This window comes from Melanotaenia boesemani, chromosome 3, assembly GCF_017639745.1.
Source record: "Melanotaenia boesemani isolate fMelBoe1 chromosome 3, fMelBoe1.pri, whole genome shotgun sequence".
Taxonomy (NCBI): Eukaryota; Metazoa; Chordata; class Actinopteri; order Atheriniformes; family Melanotaeniidae; genus Melanotaenia; species Melanotaenia boesemani.
The window spans coordinates 8,332,648-8,356,579 of record NC_055684.1 but is presented as its reverse complement, the minus strand read 5'-3'; the positions used below and the strand labels follow the sequence as shown (position 1 = coordinate 8,356,579).

The 23,932-nt window shown below is 42.0% G+C and overlaps 2 protein-coding genes and 1 long non-coding RNA gene across 7 annotated transcripts in view; 1 reads left to right on the top strand and 2 right to left on the bottom strand.

The window, feature by feature from the left end:
• Positions 1 to 6,948, bottom strand: part of LOC121636447 (E3 ubiquitin-protein ligase RNF123) — a 96,378-nt gene extending 89,430 nt beyond the window's left edge. The window contains exons 1-3 of one of the 2 annotated variants that reach the window (XM_041979963.1): positions 6,704 to 6,948; positions 5,466 to 5,580; positions 5,260 to 5,344 (exon numbers count right to left, since the gene is read on the bottom strand). In XM_041979963.1, the coding sequence (XP_041835897.1) occupies positions 5,260 to 5,344; positions 5,466 to 5,547 (167 nt within the window). In that variant the 5' untranslated portion in view covers positions 5,548 to 5,580; positions 6,704 to 6,948. The remainder of the gene's footprint in view (positions 1 to 5,259; positions 5,345 to 5,465; positions 5,581 to 6,703) is intronic. The other variant, XM_041979962.1, reaches the window with a different exon arrangement.
• Positions 6,949 to 12,066: 5,118 nt separating this feature from the next.
• Positions 12,067 to 23,770, top strand: aldh4a1 (aldehyde dehydrogenase 4 family, member A1). 4 transcript variants are annotated; one of them, XM_041979974.1, is made up of 15 exons: positions 12,067 to 12,222; positions 17,967 to 18,060; positions 18,258 to 18,350; positions 18,438 to 18,485; positions 18,823 to 18,978; positions 19,174 to 19,323; positions 19,463 to 19,537; positions 19,848 to 20,035; positions 20,104 to 20,177; positions 20,257 to 20,453; positions 21,473 to 21,520; positions 21,607 to 21,759; positions 22,002 to 22,123; positions 22,430 to 22,548; positions 22,845 to 23,770. In XM_041979974.1, exons 1-15 carry the CDS (start codon positions 12,176 to 12,178, stop codon positions 22,955 to 22,957), a joined length of 1,677 nt encoding a protein of 558 aa, XP_041835908.1. In that variant the 5' UTR covers positions 12,067 to 12,175; the 3' UTR covers positions 22,958 to 23,770. The 4 variants fall into 4 exon arrangements, with proteins under 4 accessions (XP_041835908.1, XP_041835911.1, XP_041835909.1 ...); XM_041979975.1 differs by lacking the exon at positions 12,067 to 12,222 and adding an exon at positions 15,836 to 15,948; XM_041979976.1 differs by lacking the exon at positions 12,067 to 12,222 and adding an exon at positions 16,262 to 16,442.
• Positions 15,225 to 15,785, bottom strand: LOC121636513. Its single transcript, XR_006009741.1, has 2 exons — positions 15,707 to 15,785; positions 15,225 to 15,617 (listed from the first exon to the last, which is right to left on the bottom strand). It is a non-coding gene; the product is annotated as an uncharacterized LOC121636513 (long non-coding RNA).
• Positions 23,771 to 23,932: the final 162 nt, after the last annotated feature.

Genomic DNA, 23,932 nt, shown 5'->3' with positions numbered 1-23,932 from the left:
CAGAACCACTGCTGTCCAGACCAGCATCTGAGGAACTGAAGCAGCAGGACTGGACCGACCCGACAGAACGACATCACCGGGATAAAATTCAATATATAATCACTGTTAACAACACAACATTAAAGGAAATGAATGAATTAATTTATTTTCATATAAATGGATAAACGGAGAGTCCCTCAGGAACAACTAGTCCTGGATTGAGGGGTCGAGCCAAGTTTCCGTTAAAGCAAAAACGTTACAGGTGTTTTTCTCCCATTGAATCGCCATCCTGCTCCGAATTTCACTCAGCTTGTTCTCCAATGACTGAACATTAGCCAGAAGAATACTCGGTAGAGAAGGCTGACTCCCCCGTTTCCCCACCCGGACCAGGACTCCAGCTCGTGACTCTCTTTCCGCTGCCTCTGCCGCTCAGGCTGCCATGGAGAGTCCCCGCTGTAAGCTGGTGCCGGTGGTGGTGGCGATAAAAAGTTTTTTCCACCACCGACCAGATGCATAGTAATTATCTCTATCATATTGTATGATAGGGTTCACTATAGCAGGTTAAATAACTAAGAAAAAATAATAATAAGAGACTAAATAGAGACTAAATAAGGAAAAAAAATATAACGTTAGGGGAGAGAGCTTGAGATGCAGTAGCCATCCTCGGTGCCATCTTATATATTAATGTAGAAACTAAATAAAAACTTAAAAAACTGGTTGAGAACAAACTTCATCCAAAAACATAACTAGAAGAACTCAGAGAGTACAAACCTCTGTCAACCTCTGGATTTTTTTTTGCCAGTGATTGTGGGCATTATTTTTTTATTTAGAAGCTCTAATGGCAAAATTATCCCTAATCTCCTCACAGTAAAGAATTATTTTAAAAATTCCTGGATCCAGGCGGTGATCCGGATCACCCCCGAAATCCATTTTTGAAATTTCCTAAAAAGTTTATCAAAATCTGTCCATGATTGTTTTAGTTATGTATCTAACAGACAGACTTATGAAACACTGCTGAAAACATGACCTCCGTCTTGGTGGAGGTCATAAAGAAAAACATTCAATTAATAAAATGCTAATTATCAGAGCAAATCAATATTTAAAATCATATAAATCTAAAACAAAAAGATAAAAAGAACATTTTTAAATGAACAAAAAATCATTTCAATGTAAAACTGCCAAATTATTAAAAAATTATATTAAAGTAAAAAAATTAGAATTTGTGATTTTTAATTAGTTTATATTTAATTTAAGAATTAAATAACTAAAAGAAATAAGTATTTTAAAGTTGGTTTTCTGTAAGAAGGTTTGACGTTAAACATAAAACTGGTTCTGTTCAGTTAGAAGTCTCATTTTAATAAAACTTGTTTCGGTATTTAATGAGGTTCTCAGTTTGTTTTTGTTTATGCTGAATCAGAGCTGGCTGAGTCAAATGAACAGTTTGTTGACTGGACTTGTGTTGATCTCCATCTTTAAACTGGCAGGTTCAGGTTTCCTTCAGCAGCTCTAAAAATAAACACACCACCCCACCACTATTTAAGGCTGTCTTCAAGCCTCCCTCCTTAACGTCCCAGTAAACCGTCCCCCACCTCGTCTCCATGTCTACCTGGACTAAACGGAGCTGTTCAGGAACCATCTGCAGTAAATGTTTGGTTTTGGCCTCTTCAGGCACAGCCAGTCTGTTCGTACCCGTTTTCACCAACGGGTCCAGGTCGGTAGGGGGTGGTCTGGTAAACCCTGACCTCTGTTTCCACAGCTTACTGTACCGTTACCCAGTGAGGTGATAGTGACAGATGCTTCAGCATGATGTCACAGCAGTGTGACGCCTACTTGAAGAAGAACGTGACAGAAACAGAGGAGAATGGTGGACATCCAGCAGTTTGTGTTCTATCTTCTTGTCCACCGTATATTTAAACACAGAGCTGTTCCTGCTTTGTTCTTATTGCTGAGTCACAAAGAAAGTGATGATTCTTTCAACCAGTCAGGGGATTGCAGCGTGTCAAGTTCCACCCTTTAGAGGTTGGATCGGTAGGACTGGAACCTCAATGGCAGGGTCTCAAAAATTATTATTCTGGCATCCGTCCCAGTTTTTTCCTTTGGAAATGTTAAAAACATGCTGAGTCATGACTTAAAATGGACCCAATATTCTTTGTAGGCTTTATTACCATCAACCGGTTATCTGAGATCTGAACTTTAAGAATATTTAGAGCGACTCCACTCAGTAAAACCGTCTTTATCACTTCCTCCGGACATTTCAGATGTTGGACTGTTTCCTGCCCTCCATGTCTTCTGTCTCATTTCTGGCCATTAATGGAAACCCAGTCGCGATGAAGTTTGAAGACGTAACTTCACAGCTGAGTGTAGCTACCACGACTGTTGCACAAGATGACAGGAATTAGGACTGAAGGAGGAGATCTGTAAAACCGTGGATGCTGCTGGTTTGAAACCTGGATCAGGTGCCATGTAACATGAAAAGGAAGCTTTCTACTTTGTGATTTGCTCATTGCAACGTTCTGAATTGCGATTTCGCATATCTATCTATCTATCTATCTATCTATATATCATATATATATATAAATACAATTAATCATTCAGCCCTAACCTATGGTTTCCCAAAATTAAACAATATATTCATAAAAACGCGACACTGGGCCATCAGTATGTCACTGATTTACTAAAATTTTAACTAAAGAAACACGTTCATATTTCAAATATTTTAAAATAAAATGTTTCAGGCATCTTAAATGAGAATAACTGATGGCAAAACTTCTCTCATCACTAAAAGCTCAGACTGATTTCATGGAAAAGTGTGTTAACATTAAAAAAAAAACCTCTTCTGTTGTTTTTCCCTCCAAACTTTTCCATAACAGGACATGTTGGAAAATTTGATCCCTTTCAATGTAGAGAACAACTAGCAACAAATCCACGTCTGTGGAGTCATCCAGCTGGAGTGAAAATGATTCCAAGTTTTCCCACAACTTTCCCATTTTATCTGTCCTGCATCAAACTGTGTCCGACTCAGATTTTAGTTTTTCTGCTGGGCGTTTGTCCATCATCGTGTCTGCCAGACCAGCAGCAGCAGCAGGGGGAGGTCTTCAGAGACAATGAGGACTTTTCTGGCCTCAAAGATGCCAGAGAAGTCGTCTCCGGGATTCTGAAGATATGGTGGAGGCTGTTTGTACTGTGTGTTGTGTTGATCTGAATTCAACTAACTTCCTTCATGAAAAAAAATGGCTTTTTTACCCTTGTGGTAAGATGCTGCTGTTTCCACTCACATAAGAAACATCAGGCTTTGAGTGGATTGCAGTTCATGGATGTAAATGATAATAAAACATTTTCACCTAAATACTGACAGAATTGTGGTTCCTTGGTTCCTCGCTGTGTATTCAGCAGCATTACTGCTGGAAGCCATTAATCCAGTGACTGACAGGTGATATTGTTTGGTATGAGCCAAAAAGTGTCAAAAACCCAGGTATCGAGTGACCTGTTCTGGGTTTTATTATTTTTAGCTGTTTTTTGTTGTTGTTGTTTTTTACAATTAAACTAAATGAATACTAAATATAAGTTTTAGTTTATAAATGCATTTGACACTGTTTTTGTTATTTTAATAACTGCAGTCATTACAGAACCTGGGAGGTGGTCTGGCTGAAAATAACTAGCAGACCAAAAGCATGGGTCATGTAAGTTTTCCATCTTGAGCTGTATTTCATGTGGGCGGAGGAGAGTGGTGGCTTAGTGGCCAGAGAGGTGGATTGGGACCTGGAGGACAACTTCAAGTCCCAGGACTGGTGATGAAGGTTAACCACCGTGGAGCAGATGCTGTAACACGGTGGACCGCTGTTCTGGTGGGATTAATTATTGTTCTGTGTCTCCTCTTCTCTGGCCTTTCCATTTTGCTGATGAACAAACTTCAAATGTTACTATGCGACTATATTATCAGTCTAGAAAATATCAGCACCCCCAAATATAATGGTTGGGGAAACACTGTGGACTGTGATCCTGGAGAAGACTTGTTCTCCAGCACTAGTTACCGTGGTAACTGAGGTGAGACTCATTTTAAGCCATGATGATGGAACAGAACTCCTACTTTGATTAGCTTAATCCTAATTAATTCCCTTAATCCTGCTTCATGGAATATTGCCCTGGAGTGTCTCTAAGTACTGCCAGGGACACGTGTGCCCCCCTTTGAGAAACAGTGCTCTGAATGAATGACTCCACAGTTTAATCGACCTCAATTAGTTGATCGGTACTTTTATTTCCAGCGGGTGGTCTGTAGTCAACTCTTCTGAAACTTATTGACAATTTGTTCTGATTTTTTTTTTTTTAAACATAATTATTACAGCGGTGTGACGTTCAGGTACACCCAGCATTTTTAGCCTTTGACCACAAAGGATGTCGTATTTGTTTGTACTTTTTTGCTTCCATTTCTGAACCAATTTTGTTTTTGTTTTTGTTTTTTTTTTGGGGGGGGGGGGGGGGGGGGGGGGGGTACAGACCGGTTTAAAATTAGGTTTAAAAACTGGGTGACATATGAAAGCTGGTGGAGATGGAGTGAAACATCTTGTTCTCAGGTTCTCTACAATCCTGTTAATGAGCCATTTATTTGGGCTTGGTGATTCCAAACATGGAAACATCTAAAATCTCCGGGCAGATCCCTGATCCACAGTACTCAGCTGTGGATGATGCACATCTGATGAACACCATCTGATGATCAGACCCCATCTGAACTCTGAATCTCGGTCCAAATTAAAAAAACTTAACCCATCAGAGCTTGTTCTAAACGTTTATCCAGGTTCTCTCCATGGAAACAAGGCTCTCAGATGTTTCATCGTCATGACGACCATATCTCTCCTCTTGTTGTTCCCCATTTTAACCCTAGAAAGTCTAGTTTGTCACTGGATCCTGTGGTGACATGAAGCTCCCATTGGCTCAGAGAGCTGTCAATCAAAAGCTGCTAAAGATGCCGATGTTTTAAGAATCAGCGAGTCAACAAGGTTTCCATGACATTGGATGAGTAGAGAATCCGAGACGCATGTGGCCCAGTAGCAGAAATCTGGAAAAACACTTAAGTTTCATTGAACTGGATCATCAAAACCAAACCAGTGGATTATCAGGAGGTTTTAAACACCGATGAGCTGCATGCAGACGGGATATTTAGGAATTCTCTTTCCTGATTGGTGTTTAGATTTCAGGGCATTCTTTTGGTATTTTTCATATACAAAGTTATGTGTTGTGTGGAATGAGGTAATAAAAGTTTGTTTCTGACCAGACAAACGTTACCTGAGCGAGGCCTGAGCAGGCTCCTGTTTGGTGGAAGGAAACACATGATGCAGGTAGTCGCTCAGCAGCTTCTCGTTCACGATACCTGACAGATAAACGCAAAGATGTTGCACCATCCAGAAACATGTAGTTTTCACCATCTATCAGCACAAAACAGAGTATGAAGGTAGAGACCAGGAGGATGAACCTGGTCCATGTCTCAGTACCTGTAGATCTGGGTTTGTCCGTGTCTGAAGCCAGCCTGTAGTTCCGGCGGGTCAGGGCAGTGCCGCCTCCCTTAGTGCTCATTCTGTCCGACTTGACTCACCGAGCCATAGACTGCTGGCAGAACAGGACCAACATTATTAATCAGAAAGCAGTGAAAACAGAAACATCTGGACCTGACTTCTGGCAGAACTTCTGTACACCAGCTCTGACTGATCTCATGCAGGGCTGGGCAATATATCGAGATTTTTAAATATATCGAGACTTTATCACATACGATATAGAATGAAGGAATATCGTTTGTATCGAGATAGCTTGTTTTCAGTTAAAAGTATCTTGTGTTTTAGCATTTTACACAACTGTATTTCTGTTTCTATTTCTGAAAAGTAATTTATATTCATTTTGTTTTAAGAGCATTTAATTTAATATGCACTACTACTTTAATTTAAGTCAACTTTTTTAATGAACATGTGCTGCTGGTCCTTAATAAAAGTGTATTTTGCACTAAAGGCTGTAAATTTGAACTCTCTTTGGCTGCTTGACAAAAAAAATTAATAAATAATAATAGATATATACTGTATTTTCTGATTCAGGTAAAAAAAAATATTGAGACATGAGATTTGGTTCATATCACCCAGCCCTAATCTCAGGTCAGTTTCAGATTCATCTGGACCTGGAATACTACATCCAGTACATGACTCACAAATTTCACATCTCATACAGAAAAAATACTGACGTACCATTACTTCTAATACCATTTACTGCTGATATTTACCACAGGAAAGCATAACATCATTGTACTTTCACTGCTGATATTTAATACAATAACTAGAGAGCACTGTGGTACTTTAACCATTAATGTTTATCACAGTAAATGGAGAATGCGGTGGCACTTTCATCACTGTTATAAACCACAATAAACACAAAACATTATTGTACTTTTTCCATTGATATTTACTACAGTCAACAGAGAATCCTTTGGCACTTTTACATTCATATTTACCACAGTAAAGAGAACATATTGTGGTACTTTTACTGCTGATATGTGATGGTAAAGTTACTCTCAGTGACTGAGCAGCCCTCTCTCCGGCTGTTAGCCTGCTATCAAACTCCGTTAGCTGAGCGCATCTCCCGGGCCTCTTTACACTCTTCAACCGGACTCTAAATTGAGGTCAACAAGATTAACACACCCAAATTACAACATCACTCGGTTCGGCTCGGGTCTCTTGTGGTCAGTTACCTGTCAGTTAGCGTGGCTAACAGTCTAGCGACTCCGGAACACAGTCTCTGAGCAGCAGCTAGCAGCTAACTGACAGCAGCCCTTACTCGCCGCTTCCAGCCGTCTGACCGGCCTCTCCTTCTGCTGTGACCCGCGGCTGTGAGCGACAATCGGACAGATAAAGGTGAGATGTTCTGCTATCCACAGCTGAAGGCTAAAATTTCCACAACAGTCTTCTCTGCTTGTCAACCCCTCTCACACTACGGAACGCCGCCTGGAACAAAACAGAGCTGTTAAAACGCGAGAGGAGACAGAAGGCACGCGCTTCTCAATTTCCTTAATCCTTATGTATTATTTTAGATAAATAATATAAAATGCCTCAGATGCATGCTTAGTAAAATATAAATTAAACAGGAAATGGGATATCCTCGGGAAAGAGGAAAGGTGCTCTTAGTAAATAGAGAAGAGAATAAACACACTAACAAAGTTCAAGGAAAATTAAGGCTGAAATATCAATTTTTATACGTCTTTTCGTATTGTGGTATTTAAATTAATCTGAACCATTTATTAATTTTTACACAGACAGACAGACAGGCAGGCAGGCAGGCAGGCAGGCAGGCAGACAGACAGACAGACAGACAGACAGACAGACAGATAGATAGATAGATAATCAATTCAAGGCATTTATTCATGTAGACATGGTCAAGACGACCTTTTCAAAGTAAGCATCAGAATGGGTTAGAAAGGAGATTTAAGTGACTTTAATCCCCCTTCTTGGCATGTTCCCAATCAACAACAACAACAAAAAAAAGGGTCAGCTGATGCAGCTTTGGAAGAATTCCAAAAGCAGGTGGAATAAAAAGAGATGAAGCTCAACAGCTGATGGTCCAACATGCTTAGAATCCCTGATCATTCGTCTTTTTCGTTAACTTTTTCAGTCAGATCACTGATGAAGAGGAAGAATCTGAGGAAGCTTCACATGTTGCTGTTACTCTGAGACTGTTTCTGCTTTCTGGTTGTGCTGCAGCATCAGAGATGAAGATAGACAGAAGACCATCAGATGGCAGCAGAGACACAGGAGAAAGAATCACTGTCATGAGCTGATAAAAGAGATGAAGGTAGATATTTCTTGGTTTGTTATATAAAGCTGCACATTGTCTGAGTGACTGTTGGTTTTGTTAGTTTTCTTCCGTTATGGACAGATCACACGCTCCACCCAAACTGGTCTCACCTGCTCCTTGTTACCTAGCAACTCAACACAAATTTCTCTTTGGCTTCATTATCCGTAACACAGAGAAGACAACCCAAAAATCTGCTGCACATTTCACAAATTTGTATTTTTTACACAGAAACTTCCTTTTAAGATGCCAAACATAATAAAGTCACAGGTCAGGATAGGTTTTCTATGGGTATCTAATAACTTTACTAAAATAATTTATGTTTTTATAATCTTAGAATGAGCCATGTACAGCGTATCTACTTGCCGTGCGTCCACATACATGGCTGCTGCCATATTTGTGTGCTACAATTTTTACTACAGTGTCTCTGAATGGACAAACAGCTCTGTGTGTGAAGTGGGAACTGTCTGAGCTTTAACTCCTACACACTGAACCTTTAAGTACATTAATTCATGTAGTTCTCTTTTGTTGTTGTTTGTTTGTTTGCAAACCAATCAACAACAGAACAATCCCATACCCTCCCACCCTAACCAGTTCATATGTGTTTAAACAGGAATTTTGTAGCTCAGTTCATCAAAATGTTCAGACGCCAGTATGGGCCATGTTATCTTTATCAATAGGAATAAGTATTAATTTAATCTCATTTCATGTACACCACACAATATAATCATAATATAGTTGGAAGAAAATACATAAGACACACACTGCTCAAAAAAATAAAGGGAACACGTAAACATCACAGTGTAACTCAGTCAGACTTCTGTGAAATCAAACTGTCCACTTAGGAAGAAACACTGATTGACAATCAATTTCACATGCTGTTGTACAAATGGAACAGACAACAGGTGGAAATTATAGGCAATTAGCAAGACACCCCCAATAAAGGAGTGATTCTGCAGGTGGTGACCACAGACCACTTCTCAGTTCTTGCTTTCTGGCTGATGTTTTGGTCACTTTTGAATGCTGGCGGTGCTTTCACTCTAGTGGTAGCATGAGACAGAGTCTACAACCCACACAAGTGGCTCAGGTAGTGCAGCTCATCCAGGACGGCACAACAATGCGAGCTGTAGCAAAAAGGTTTGCTGTGTCTGTCAGCATAATGTCCAGAGCATGGAGGCGCTACAAGGAGACAGGCCAGTACGTCAGGAGACGTGGAGGAGGCCGTAGGACGGCAACAACCCAGCAGCAGGACTGCTACCTCCGCCTTTGTGCAAGGAGGAACAGGAGGAGCACTGCCAGAGAGAGGTCACGAATGTGCATGTGTCTGCTCAAACGGTCAGAAACAGACTTTTTTTTATTTTTTATTTTTTTTTTTTTTATGTCTTTAGTATATTTACATATTTAAGGTCTTTTTCATGTTTCTCATCATTGTGTATGTATGAGATGTGTGGTGGCAAAGAAATGTCCTCTTTTAGGGGATGAATATATCTTATCTTGAGGGTGGAATGTGGGCTGACATCCACAGGTGGGGGTTGTGCTTACAGCCCAACACCGTGCAGGACATTTGCAAGAGAACACCAAGATGCCACTGGCGCCCTGTGCTCTTCATAGATGAAAGCAGGTTCACATGAAGCCTCCTGCAAGAAATTAATCATTTTCTGAACCAAGTTGCTGGAACGCTTTAATATTTCACGAAGCTTCATCTGACCATCTTATCTGACTACTAGTTAGTACTGTCTTTGTTCTACGGCAGCCGTTTTATTGTAATTATTTTAATTTTGGGGTATTGTATGGAAGCTGAGATGATTGTGCTTGTATGTGGTTTTTTTTTTTTTTTTTTTTTTTTTTAAACACCGTTTTCTCATGATGATGGGAAAATGTATCCTGAGAAAACCAACACAGAGACAAACCTTCAATCAATCTCTCTCTCACTCGTAGCAAGAATTTGGGGTCTTAAATCAGTCCAACATGCATGCCTTTGGACTATTAGAGGAAGCCAGGAGAGAGCCCATGCATAGTTGAAGAGCATGCAAACTACACAGAGGTTCCCCCAAGAAACCGTATGTATGTATGTATGTAAATTATATTGTATTTTATTGAATGTGTTTGGTATACTAGGAGCAGTGCTGGTTTCCAGTCTAACTGCAGCAGAAATCCTGCAATAGCTCCTTCACACTTTGGATGCAGCAGTCTGTTCATGAAGGAGCTCTGTGGGGCCGTCAGTGTTTTGGTTAGCCATTATTTTCTTCTTTCCCCAACACTTAACATGGTAGGCCCAAAAGGCATCTCAGTACATAGGTGTTCTGTATTCGGATACTTCAGTACAGCAGCACACAAGCTGATGTCAGATTGAGAAACATCAATCACTGATCAATACATCTGATTTTACTTCTATCAAGTCTGACATGGGCTGAAATTGCAACATGTCTGAGTGTTAAATTTTAACCATATAAACCTTATAAACCACTCTCAAAGACTTTATCATTTTCCATGTGGTTGCAACCTTTGTTAGCCATTCTGAAACTGGTAACAGCTGTCATGCAACTGTTCTGGCAGTGGCTGCAAACACTCAGAGGTAACGATCACTTTTGGAGTGGTTGCAGCCACCCTGAGAGTAGTTGCAAATATTCCTAAACTGGCAAAAAGCAAAATTGTTTCACTGCAAGGTTTACTGTTGTGCACTGCAAAACAAAGTTTGTCATGAGCCACACTTCTGTCTACCTCTTCCCCCCACCTCCAACTTGTCTGCAAATGAATGTGAAAAGTGCAAACACACTATGCAAAACAATATCACCATTTTGTGGAACATGTGGAAGTAACATATAACGTTTATGTTCTTACTAACTGTCCAGGAGGAGAGCTAGCTCCGAGTCACACTGTAGCCTCTTGAGCTCTTGCAGTGCTCTTTTGGGAAATGTTGGTCTTCTGCAGGTGAATGTTTTGTTTCACACTCCGCCATTTCACTTCTAAAGTATGAGCTGCCATTGCTCCCTGGTTGAAGCATTTTATAGGGAGGGACGGCGAGGTCTCCGAGAGGAAAGAGGAGGCGGCGATTCACATGAACATACAAGAACGTGCGGCCGGACCGGCTGGTAAGCACAGGGCTAGAGATCAACACAGAGACGGTGTATGACATCATGCTATACTCTATTCTTAGTTTTTCAGATAATGATTTTTGGATTCTTTCAATCTAGAAATAATGAATTTTCACTTATTGCCCCTTTAACAATGGTTGCGACCACAGCCACTATAGCAGGGCTACTCAATTCTGTCCTACGAGGGCCGCAATCCAGCAGGTTTTCCATGTATCCCTGCACCAACACACCTGAGTCAAATTAGGTGGCTCTAACAGCCAATCAGGTTCTAAACAATGACTCATTAATTTGACTCAGGTGTGTTGGTGCAGGGATACATGGAAAACCTGCTGGATTGCGGCCCTCGTAGGACCGAATTGAGTATCCCTGCACTATAGGATCTGGGTGCTGCTGCTATTTTGAACAATGAAAGCAGGTGTAACACAGTAACCACTTACTTTTCAGCCCACCTTAATCATCTCGTTATAACAAGGTTAATTATCCCAATAAATTATCTTATCACGAGAAAACCGTACTTGTTATTTTGACATAACAAGAAAATAAACTTATCTTGAGATAACAATTGTTAAAAAAGAAAAATAGTCTAGTGTGGCTGCTCTTGGCTTCCATAGTATTGCACTATTGATTATATTCTTTTTTTATTTTTATTTCTTTCATATGATTATGATGAAAATGAGCATTTCACTAAATCAGGCATATTTGGGTTGATAGATTGTATGTATGTGTCCCATCCAAACTAAACAAGATTAAATTTAACATATCTCCAGTTCATACTTTAACCTGACAGTCTGGGTGCTGAACCAGTGAAATAAATCAGAAAACCAGAATAAACTCTGACAGAAGGTCAAACATCCGATGGTGAGCTCTGATTGGCTGACCAGTTTATATCGCTGATTGGTCTGTCGCAGTTCCACCTCCGGAATCTTCCATTCCGCGGAGGGGTGCAGCAAATTTATCAAAATGATATTTAGGTGTTTTTACTCGCTTGTTTCCTTCAGTTTACTAGTGTAAATAAAAATAGCGATGTTTACTTTTATCACAGCTTAATAAAAACCGGATAGATTTGTTTTGTTTTTTTTTGGATCGAACTGAATGATTAGAACCGTTTCGCTCCCCCCCCCCCCGGTCGCAGGTTGCTGTGTTTGGTTTGTTTCCCTGCTGTCTGATCTGCTCCGTTAGCCCTCCGTAACCAGCCGGTGATCGGTTGTTGATCCATGTATCAGCTGTTTTAGAGGCTCCAGCCACTCATTTTCTCTTAGCGCGTGTCATCGGCTCGTGGCATGAAGATGCTCCGTGTCAGGGAGGTGGTGTGGCGGTCATGGAGGGGGTAAGAGCCGAGGTTCATTTCACATGAGCGGACACGAGACTCCGGCAGCTCCTCCACGGTGACTTCCAGGAGCTGTCAGTTAGCCTGTTAGCTAGCCCCGAGCCTCTGTCTCTGATCGATAACATGTCATTATGATCAGGTCGATTAATTAAGGCATTAAATGCGCTCATAGTTTGGTCTGCGCACGTGCCGCCGCCTTGCGTGTTATATAATGACACCTGATCAGAGTCTGAAGGGGTCTAGAGTGATGAAGATCAACCTCAGGGTTTCTCAGTCACGTGCTCCAACAAGTTCCTGACTGCTTAAATACTCAAATAATCTGCGGGCGTGTGACAGCTGCACTGTTCACACATGAAACCTGATCCTCCAGCAACGCAGGTGATCATGTTGATGATCAACTGAGTGAAGCTTTGTATGAACTTTATTTATACATGAGTTTTTAAACAGCTACAACCTAAAGTTGTTCACAGAGTGAAGACCTAAGTGCTCAAACACAACTAAATCTGACCTCTAAACTTTTAAATTTTACCTCCTCATATTAGTTTAAAACTTATTGTTTTTGCACTGCTAGCAAAATATGGACAGATTTTTGTAGATAAAAAGGGGCCCCTACAGAAAAAGTTTGGGAACTGCTGGGTTTGTGGAACAATTTCAGAAAAGTGCTCCTCAATGTGAAATTATGAAAACTTTGAAGATCCCTCCATCAACAGTGTATAACATCAACAACTTCAGAGAATTGAGAGGAATCTCTGTGTATGGGCTGAATATTGAGCTGGATTCTGGTAATCTTGGGAGTCAATAGTACAGCATTAAATCTAAAATTTTAAACCCACCTGTTGTTTTTTTTTTTTTTGTTTGTTTGTTTTTTTTGTTTGGTTTTTACTCATAAAAATACATGTAGAAGTTTGTCCATTTTTTTTCTATATACTTTTTATTGGCTTTTCTTTTCTATATAATCACAAACATCTCAATGTTATATACTTATGCAAACGTTCACCTAAACACTCATATATATATATATATATATATATATATATATATATATATATATATATATATATATATATATATATATATATATATATATATATATATATATATATATTAGTATAAAAACCACAGTACAAGATTTGAAAATGAAAACAGAAAAGATCAACCCTTTTTATCCCAGTCAGATTACGAGGCTAAGATGATATAAAACAAACATATAAATAGGTATAGCAGCATAAAGACCAACCAAATCAAATATAATTTATTACTAACAGAACTTTGTAGAAATGACACACAGATCAACAGTGACCAAGCCTTTTCTCATTTGCATATCATTCTCTCAAGTCTTGGCTTTCAGGAGAAAAATATTGGCATTGAAACAAACACAACAGAAACTATTTACATATTTATACTTTTCCTCCAGCTGTTTTTTTTTTTTTTTTTTTTTTTTGCTATTTACAGTTATTTATGCTACTATTTACCTACTATCCTCACAAAACCAATTTTAATTCAACTGTTTTTTTGGTGCCACTGTGCACCACAAACATCTTCTTGTTTTATTCCAGCCATGGAGGGCCATTTTTTTTTGTTCTTTTCAGACACACACAGAACTTTCTGCTCACTTGTTGATCTTTGGCTGCTTCTGATTGGACATTACCATTAATTTAATCCATTTGATTGATGGAATGTTTGAAAGGAAGTGGCTTTATCATAATTTCACGGTCAAATTAGAGGTATTTTAGCAACATAGTAGTGATAATGACTTTTTTTATGATGAAAATGTGATAAATACTTCTGTTATCATGGATCACAAATTGTGGATTTTCCATATGAAGTCTCTGAATAAACACTACTTTTTGTGGCTGGATTGTAAGCCTCCTGGATGGGAAATAAATGCCTGGAAAACTTCTGTATATCACCTAAGGGGTAAAGTATATCACAGTTTACCCCACAGAGTTACACACTACCCTTCCTGAGAAATTCCTGACAATATAAGTGATAGTGGTCAGGGGCACTGGAGATCTAGCATGTTAGAGGTTGAAAAAGACACGATTCTCTACTGGAAATTACTGCATTGACTCAGGAAGACATCCAGAAATCACTGTCTGTGAACACAATTCACCCTGAAATCCACAAATGCAGGTTAAAGCTTTGTCATGCAAAGACGAAGCCATTTGTGATCAGGATCCAGAAGCCCTGCCGTCTTCTCTGCTCATTTAAAATGGGGCAAAGTGGAAAACTGTTCTGTGGTCAGATGGATCAAAATGTGAAATCTTTTCTGGAAACTATGGATGCTGTGTCCTGCAGACTTAAAGAGGAGAGGGAGCATCCAGCTTGTTATCGGTGGACAGTTGATGGTATGGGGTTACCTCAGAGATGCAGGCTGTGCCTGTGGCAGGGCTACTCAAGGCAGGGCTACTGACTTCGATCCTACAAGGGCCGCAGTTCAGGTTTTCCACATATTCCTGCTTCAATACACCTGAATCAAATTAAATGGATCTAACAGCCTATCAGGTTCTGCACGTTGACTCATTAATTGAAGTCAGGTGTTTCTCTCCTAAAACTCCAGCAACTGGTCTCCTCACTTCCCAGACATTTGTCTAGAGTTGTTAAAAGAAGAGGGCATGCTACACAGAGACCCAACTTTTCTGGGACTGAAATTATACACTGACAGTAAAAATGTTTGACATGTTTCCTGAAAGTGTTTTCCTCAGGACCCATGTAAAGAAAAAAACAGAATCCTGTAGAACTCCAGAGCCAGTTCTGTGATGGAAACATCAGCCTGTTTTTAGGGATTTTGTTTCTCCACTTCAGTGGAGTTCAGGACTTTGGTTCGTTCTGCTGACCCGGGTCCAGATAATCTGTGTTGCAGTTAACACCTTAAAATCTTAAAATTTTAGCCTAAAAGAGGTTTTTATGGGTAAGAACTTGTTATGGACCAGCTATTTTACTGGACTACTTTTACTGGATCCTCGCTAACAGAAGCATTGGTTTTTTTTTTGTTTTTTTCATTTCCTGCAGCATCATCTGCATCTGGAGTACAGTATGGCTTTAAAGATAAACTGCATTGGCGACTGGTCTGAAAGAGGTGTTTACGGAATCTACAGTTTTAATTTGATTTTAGCCTGGGTTTGTATACATCGTTCACATCTTAATAATCTTAGCTTTCCAATGCTGTATAACATGCAGGTACTTGGAAGGGAAACTGAGCAATATTCTTTCTTGTTATGTCCCGCCCACGTCTGGCACCAATGGATTAAGTAATCAGCTGATGGATTGATTCACCGATTGATCAGTAGAGGTAGCCGATCCATTCAGATTGTCGGACATGCTGGCTGCTTAGTCCAGACCAGTCTCCGTTTCATCGTCAGACATGAAAAGTGTATCGTTGGATGAATCTGTGTCTGTATAGACGATCAATGAGGTTAGATCAGAACTGTTGAACTGACTCGGTTCAGTCAGAAATATTCATGACAAACAGTTAAAACTTTACTTGCTGGTGCGTTCAGGTTCATGTTGTTCCTTTGTGGGCTCTGGACAGGCAGATGTTTGTTTTCCTGTCACAGCTGGACCAACAGGAGGTCTGGTCATATTGGAGGAGACAAACTCCTCCTCCTGTGAGCGACCTTCGGTTCACAAAGCTCAGATTTCTGTAGTTAATGATACACAAAAGAGGGAAACATCCTACTGAGCTGCTCCAAGTCGGAACATTGGGAAAATGAGTGAAGTGAAGGGGTGAGTCCAGACCGGGAGTACTGACCTGATCCTGGTTTTACAGACTGAAAACTGGTTCAGAACATCCTCCCTGCTGGAGTTTGATTTTAATGTTAAATGTTTTTCAGACAGTTCTTCATCCTGTGATTTTACTGGATTTTACATAATTTTCACCAGAAACAGTTTAACTGATCTGTTTTTATTACAGGAAGTTTTTGTTGTTCACTGAAGAGTCCAAAGTTCAGAAATGTGAACCAGAACATTTTTTTTAAACTTAAAGTAAAGTGAAAGTCTAAAATAGTTTTTTTTTTTTCTTTTTTTTTTGTAACATCTTTTCAGCCATTTATGGAAAACAAGTCAGATGAGGTTTAAAGACATGACTTCACAGCAGAGTGTAACTGGCAAATGATGTTTAAATGACAACAAAAAGATGACAGGAATTACCACTAAAGGAGGGGACTTGTAAAACTGTGAACACTGCAGGTTTAAAACCTGGATCAGGTGATGTGCAACATGTAAATTGAGCTTTCTTGCAATTTGCTAATGCAGTGCTTTAAATTTTCAATTTTAATTTCAAAACTATTAATCGTACAGTCTTTGCGCTCGCTATCATTTAGATTAGTGTTTAATGACCACGGGCAACCCCATCGAGAGGGCCGCAAAAAAGGTTCAGTTTTGTACCCGTAGCTTGTGGGACCACATACCAGTTGAAATTATAAGAGATATTGCTGTTATCTATGAGAAGCTCATTTGCAATAAAGCTCCCCACCACTCAACAAACAAACTCAGTTGTTTAACTTTAAGTTGTTTAAGTTGTTTGTTTGCCTTCCTCAAATTTAATACCCTCTGATGACCTTGTGACCAAAAATGCCCCATTGATTTCCATTAAAACAACATATTTTAATATTGCAGTTATTACCGTTTAAAACCATTCATGGTTTAATGTCAAGAAAGGTCGCAATATTTGATATTTTTACTGAATTCCACCAAATTCAACTATTGTCTCAATCGAGGCAGGTGTAGAAAATTCAGGTATTTTGGCTGGCCAAATAAGAGTCCTAGAACCACCAGGGGGTGGTAAGAGTGGTAAGCATCCTGAGGAGTTACCAGGCCAGTCGAGAGATGCAGTTCCTTCCAGCACGTCGTGGGTCTTCCTCGGATATCTTCTCCTGGTGGGACTTGCCCAGGACACCTCACCAGGGAAGCATCCAGGAGGCACCCTAACCAGATGCTCGAGCGACCTCATCTTGCTCCTCTCGATACAGAGGAGCAGCGACTCTACTCTGAGCCTCTTCTGGCTAACTGAGCTTCTCACCCTGCTTCGGCCACCCTGCTCAGAAAAATTTCGGCTGCTTGTATTCGTGATCTCATTCTTTCGGTCTCTACCCACACCTCGTGACCATAGGTGGGGACAGGGACGTTAATCAAGCGGTAAATTGAGAGCTTCGCCTTTTAGCTTGGCTACTTCTTTACTACAGCAGACCTCCACAGCGCCTGCATCACAGCTGACGCTGCACCAATCCACCTGTCAGTCTGTTCTGTTCAGGTCTGACCCAGTTCAGGGATCAGAACCCGAACAGAGACTGAGGGAAGTTATACTTTAATTTACAGAAGAACAAAAAAAGAAAATGCTGGAGATGCAGCTGTTAAAGATTGGTAAACCGTTGGCAGGTCTCACCTCTGCAGGCCTTTGAGCCACAGCTTCACCCAACCAGAGGTTCTGTGAGATTCTGTTAGGCTGGGTGAAGATCCAGAGGAAGAAAACACTGTTTAACCTTTGACAGGATAAAAATAGTTGGAGTAAAAATTGAGAGTTCTTGTTTGTTTTTCCAGCCACTTTCAGAGGAAAGTAGAAGGTTTCTACCAGCTGAATAAACTTGTGTCCAGTTACTGATTAGCAGCAGAGATGTCAATAACGGGTTATCGAAGAGAGCGCCAGTTTATTCATTAAACACGACCAGTTTGATCCAGAACACTTTTTTATGGAAACTGATCAAAGGTGACCATGAAGCCGAGAATAAAATACATATGGTTCACAGGTTCAGAACATTCCCGTGTGCCACCGTGGAGGTGAAGAACGAACCCATCCTGTCCTTCAGTGAGGGGAGTCCAGAGAGAGCAGAGCTCCTGAAGGTCAGAACCACAAACCATTTTCTCACACCAGAACCTCACACCTGACCACAAAAACCTCCACACACCAGAACTTCACACCAGACCACAGACACCTCCACACACTAGAACATCTTCACATCAAAGCCACACAGCAGAACCACAAACCCAAACCTCACGCCAGAAATCAGTCTGTTCTTAACCTGTTGTCATGGTTACAGGCTCTGCACAACTTGAAGGGGAAGACAGAGGAGATTCCATGTGTGGTTGGTGACGAACACGTGTGGACCAAAGACATCAGATATCAGCTGTCTGTGAGGAACCGTCCTGAGATCAGTGACATGTTTGATGAATCTTTACTGTGACTGGTTGGCTCACTCTCCTTCTCTTCCTCTCTGAAGCCCTTCAATCATTCACACAAGGTGGCCAAGTTCTGCTACGCTGACAAGGTGAGTCCAGGTTCTGCTGGTTTGGACTCAACCTCTGCAGCATCTTCTCACCTCTCATGTTGTTGTACTTTTTTAAAGTGGTCTTGATCAACAGTTGTTGATCACAACTTAGCCCACATCCTGATATTGTTGATTACACAAGTGAAGTTGTCAGTTGTTGATCATTAATTTCAGTCTGGGTCACACATAGTCCCGGTTCTGTCCATGTGGACTGGACCACTTCAGGTTCTTCTACGTCCTCTGCAGCTGGTGGGCGTTGCATCATGTCAGACATAACTTTGTCCTTCTTTCTCCTGAACTCTCCACCCTGTCCTCCGTCTGCTGTCTGATGGTCCAGGAGCTGATCAACAAGGCCATCCAGGCGTCCGTGGCAGCTCGGAGAGAGTGGGACCTGAAACCCGTCCAGGACCGGGCCCAGATCCTGTTCAAGGCTGCCGATGTCATCAGTGGACCCAAGAGAGCTGAGGTCCTGGCCAAGACTATGATCGGACAGGTATGTACCTGAAGTCAGCTGCAGCTTCTTCTCAGCATAAGATCAGATGTGAAAACAGGTTTTAGAACCAGTCAAAAGTTCTGGTTCTCACCCTGTCCTGAAAGGTTAATCTGGTTCTGAGAAAAATGAATCCCAACTGTTTACATTATTCCTCCAAGCGGATCCTGACATTCCCTCTGTCCTGGTTCTGTTCAGGGAAAGACGGTGGTCCAGGCGGAGATTGATGCCGCCCCCGAGCTCATCGACTTCTTCCGGTTTAACGCCAAACATGCCATCGAGCTGGAGAAGCAGCAGCCCATCGACGCGGCGGGGAGCACCAACACCATGTTGTACCGAGGGCTGGAGGTAGGAACACCTCCACCTGCTCCACCTGGGACATCACCACATGTGTTTCTGGTGACCCAAGCGGTCCTGGAACACAGAACCTTCCACACTGAGCCGAAGCAGAACCTGAGCCATCTCCTTCTACTTCTTCTTCTCTCAGGGCTTCGTAGCTGCTGTGGCTCCCTTTAATTTCACGGCCATCGGAGGAAACCTGGCAGGAACGCCTGCTCTCATGGTGAGTGTCTGTGCGGTGTAACAGTACCACCTTCCCCGAGCCAGTTCTGGTATAGCCTCACTCAGAGGGCTGATTCTTCACTGAAGGATCAGTTAATCCGGACATTTAAAATGATGAGGCTTTTTCCGTCTGACTGGTCTAGTTGAGACCCGTCTCTCAGAGCAGCTGAATATTCTCTTTAAGCAGTGGTCCAGACCATGAACCTCTAGCTGGTTCTGGTATTGTGGACCTGTGGAGGATCTGGTACCAGTGGGAATTGTTTGGTGTCCCAGTTTTTAGAAAGCAAACTACATGTCCCTGTGTGTTGCAGGGTAATGTGGTTCTGTGGAAGCCCAGCGACACCGCCATGTCTGCCAGCTACGCAGTCTACAAAATCCTGCGGGAGTGTGGTCTGCCCCCCAACATCATCCAATTCCTGCCGGCTGACGGTCCCGTGTTCGGAGACACCATCACCTCCTCAGAGCACCTGGCTGGCATCAACTTCACTGGCAGCGTGCCGTAAGGATGTCTCCTTTAGTCATGTGATCACGTTGATGACTTCATGCTGATGTGTTTGTTATCTGCAGGACATTCAAGCGTCTGTGGAAGCAGGTGGCCCAGAACCTGGACGTCTACCGGACGTTCCCTCGGCTGGCCGGAGGTGAGCTCCAACTCTGCTCCACAACAGTCCTTCAGATCTTCTTCTTCTGCTGCTGATCATCAGCTGTGTGTGTTGTCAGAGTGCGGAGGGAAGAACTTCCACTTCGTCCACACGTCCGCGGACGTTCAGAGCGTGGTGATGGGCACGATCCGCTCGGCGTTTGAGTACGGAGGTCAGAAGTGCTCGGCCTGCTCCAGGATGTATGTTCCCGACAGCATGTGGCCGCAGATCAAACAGCAGCTGCTGGAAGTCCTCAAGAAAGTCAGAGTGGGAGACGTGAGTTACGGAGGAGATGATCATCTCTGCATCACGTCACACCGTGTCCGAAACAAAAGACAAGTCCACTCCATTAAGCTTCATAATGGAGCTGGAATAGGGACACAAGTCTTCTTGTTTCTCCAGGTTTTAGAACTATTAACTACAAACACAGGTACAAAAAAAACCTTCAAGTACAGATTCATTCTTCAAGTCAGAAACTACGAGACGGGAAAAGTGCAAGTCTAGGAAACTTTACCAGTCAAAAACATGCAAGTAGGAAAAATACAAGCCAGGGAATTCCAACTCAGGAAGTACAAGTCTTGAACTATAAGGCTGAAGATTAGAAGTACAAAACATTTTACACGCCTACTCCACAACCAATCAGATTTCTCTAATTCCTAAGAAATCATGGTGGGAGGAGGGCTTAGATTCTCTGCATCTACAACCAAGCTTTAGGTCATGTGGAAAAGTTTTGCTACAACCGCCTGAACAAGACCAGTACGACTTACATAGCTTCCTAAAGGAAAATCGGTTTATGAATCTTTCTTGACATGGAAAAACTAATCCCTACTATTAACTAAGGGTTCTTAACCTTTTTATATATCCATACACTGACCTACCTTTAGGGAACTGTGAGAATCATGCTGGTTTTGGGCAGCTCTCTCTATGATTGGCTAGGGATCAGAAAAATCTGGTTGGTTCTGAGTAGTCATGTAAAATGTGTAACAGATGTTTTGTAGCTGTAAAACTCATCTGTATATTCAGCCTTGGAAAATTAATCTGTGCTTGAAGATTTATTTTGTACCTGTAATTATTGTTTCATTTTCAAATATGAAGATTCAGGTTACAAAACTTTTGACTCTATTCTGGCTACATTACTCCTTCATGGTTTTCTGGATGACGTTGTCAGAGTTCTGGTAACTCAACTTTTCTTCAGATCTGTTTCTGAACAGACACGATGTCAAGGGTCGTGTTGGTCATCAGAGACATAAGCTGTGATAATGATGGTGATGATGATGATGTTCTCTCTCCCTCAGCCGGTGGAAGACTTCAGTACCTTTTTCTCAGCCGTCATCGATGAAAAGGTACCGTCTCCGCTTCTTTCTCACTGGCTTTCTGAGCAGTGTGGGACCTCTGCGTGTTTCCTGGTTGACTTTGTCTCCTCCTGCAGTCTTTCGCTCGTATAAAGAGGTGGTTGGACCACGCCAAGTCCTCCCCCAACCTGAGCATCATCGCAGGTGGACAGTGTGACGACCAGAAGGGCTACTTTGTGGAACCGACCATCGTCGAGACCAAAGACCCTCAGGACCCCATTATGAATGAGGTACGAACCAAGCATGTGGTTTACCTGCAGACAGGTGACTTCAGTAGCATGTTAGGACAAATGGAGAATGTTCTGGTTCCTCAGGAACAGCCAACCATCTACTCACAGCATATCTGGACTTCTGGTCTGGTTCAGACTGAATCCAGGTGGGCTGATGCTTAGAACCTCAGCTCAGCTTCCTGTGGTCAGCCGTGTGTGGTCACATGATTACGTTGTCGTCTCATACGTGTTTTCGTTTGCAGGAGATCTTCGGTCCAGTTCTCACAGTCTACGTTTATCCTGAGAACAATTACAAGGAGGTTCTGCGCCTGATAGATAACACCTCACCGTACGCGCTCACGGGTGCCGTGTTCGCCCACGACAGGTAACGCCTTGAAGCTTCTAGGTTTTAGATTTCAGGTTCAAGGTTTCAAGTTTTAGTGCCAAGATTCCAGGTTTCAGGTTTCAGGTTCCAGGTAGTGGACCCGGAGCCTCAGCTGCAGTCTGATGTGTTAACAAGCTGCAGAAGATTTTCTCTGTTTGAACATTAATTAGGGAAAATGTTGGAAAGTCGGACTGAAGAGCAGCTTCATGGAAGTTTGAATGTTTTCCTGTTTGCTGGATCAATAAATTTGGTTGTTGTTGTTTGTTTGACAGGATCTGGATCAATAAAGTTGATTGTGTGTTTCAGGACAGTGATTGACGAGGCAGCCAGAGTTCTGAGGAACGCTGCAGGGAATTACTATGTGAACGATAAATCCACCGGATCAGTCGTGGCTCAGCAGCCGTTTGGAGGCGCCAGAGCTTCAGGTCAGAGTCCATCAATAACCTGATCGCCACACACAGGTTTGCAGGTATTGATTAACCTGCAGATCGGTTTCTCAGTTTTGTAAGAGGATGATTAAATCTGATCAGCAGTTTGTCAGAATTGAGCTGCTGATCAATAATGATCAGAGAACAGAGACCTGAGATCTGATCAGGTTTAATGTCTGTTTCTGCAGCGTATCCAGATCAATTGATCTGATCAGTTAGCTGGGATGTGATTGATTGATTGATTGATTGATTGATTGATTGATTGATTGATTGATCGATCTCTCTTCATTAAGGCACCAACGACAAACCTGGAGGTCCTCACTATGTCCTGAGATGGACGTCTCCTCAGGTGGTGAAGCAGACAAACGTCCCCCTCACAGAGTGGAAGTACCCGTACATGGGCTGAGACAGAGTCCGCCTGTCCTCCGTCTGTCCTCCACCTGTCCTCCATCCCTTAATCTCCTCTATCCTTTATCTGACCCAGAAACATTTGTAGATGGGACGAGTCCTCTGTCCTTCTCTCCATCCTTCTATCTGTCCACTCATGTCTTCATCCATCCTCTCTGTCTATCTGTCTTTTTATCTGTCCACTCAGTCTCTCCATCCATCCTCTCTGTCCTCCGTCCTTCTATCTGTCCACTCATGTTTCCATCCACTCTCTCTGTGAATTGATGACAGGTCATGTCTTTGTCTTCGTCTTCTGTCTGTCCCTGTTTGCACTGAACCTGGACGTGAATGTCCATCAGATGGGCGTCCACTGTCAGACACCAGCTGTTGGGGCTCTGCAGCTGAAACTGGTCCCTGGAAAACCACCAGAGGACAGTTTGGATGATGGATTGTGGGTTCCGTGTGGTTCTGTTTCAGTGTGTGGGTCAACGAGAGCCCAGTGACCAGAATGAATCGATAAGAAGACCAGCTGTGAGGTGTGTTACGCTCACCTGAATCCATCAGCTGATTTTAGCTTCTTAGTGGAGATTTTTCTGCACAATAGTTGTCATGGAGATGAGAACTTGTGTGATGCTGACTAAGGAGGCGGAACTGACGCCGTTCCTGATCTGCGATGATGCGACACACCTGCAGCAGGTGTTGGAGACCACCTGATGGCCTGAAACTACAGCAAAGAGTCGCTCTGTCTAATCTCCATGTTCAGAACGTGCCTCCTTTAGTAACTCTGTAAATTCAGATAATTTTTTTACAATAAATAATAACTTTGGATCAACGTCTTCTGGTCTGTTTGATTTTTGTGTTGCTTGTTGCTGCAGAACAGGTGAGTTCTGGTCAAACTTTAGACTCCAGCAGAGAAAATGTGTCTGAGATCCGTAAACATACAATTTTGACCCTGGATCTGACAATACTGATTAAATAAAGTGTTCTAGCTGAG

Excerpts from the sequence above, each read along its gene's own strand:
- aldh4a1 (XM_041979974.1), top strand. The coding sequence starts at position 12,176 with ATGAAGATGCTCCGTGTCAGGGAGGTGGTGTGGCGGTCATGGAGGGG. Across the intron at positions 18,351-18,437 it reads ACATCAGATATCAGCTGTCT|CCCTTCAATCATTCACACAA; the intron begins GTGAGGAACCGT and ends TCCTCTCTGAAG. Across the intron at positions 18,979-19,173 it reads CCAAGACTATGATCGGACAG|GGAAAGACGGTGGTCCAGGC; the intron begins GTATGTACCTGA and ends GGTTCTGTTCAG.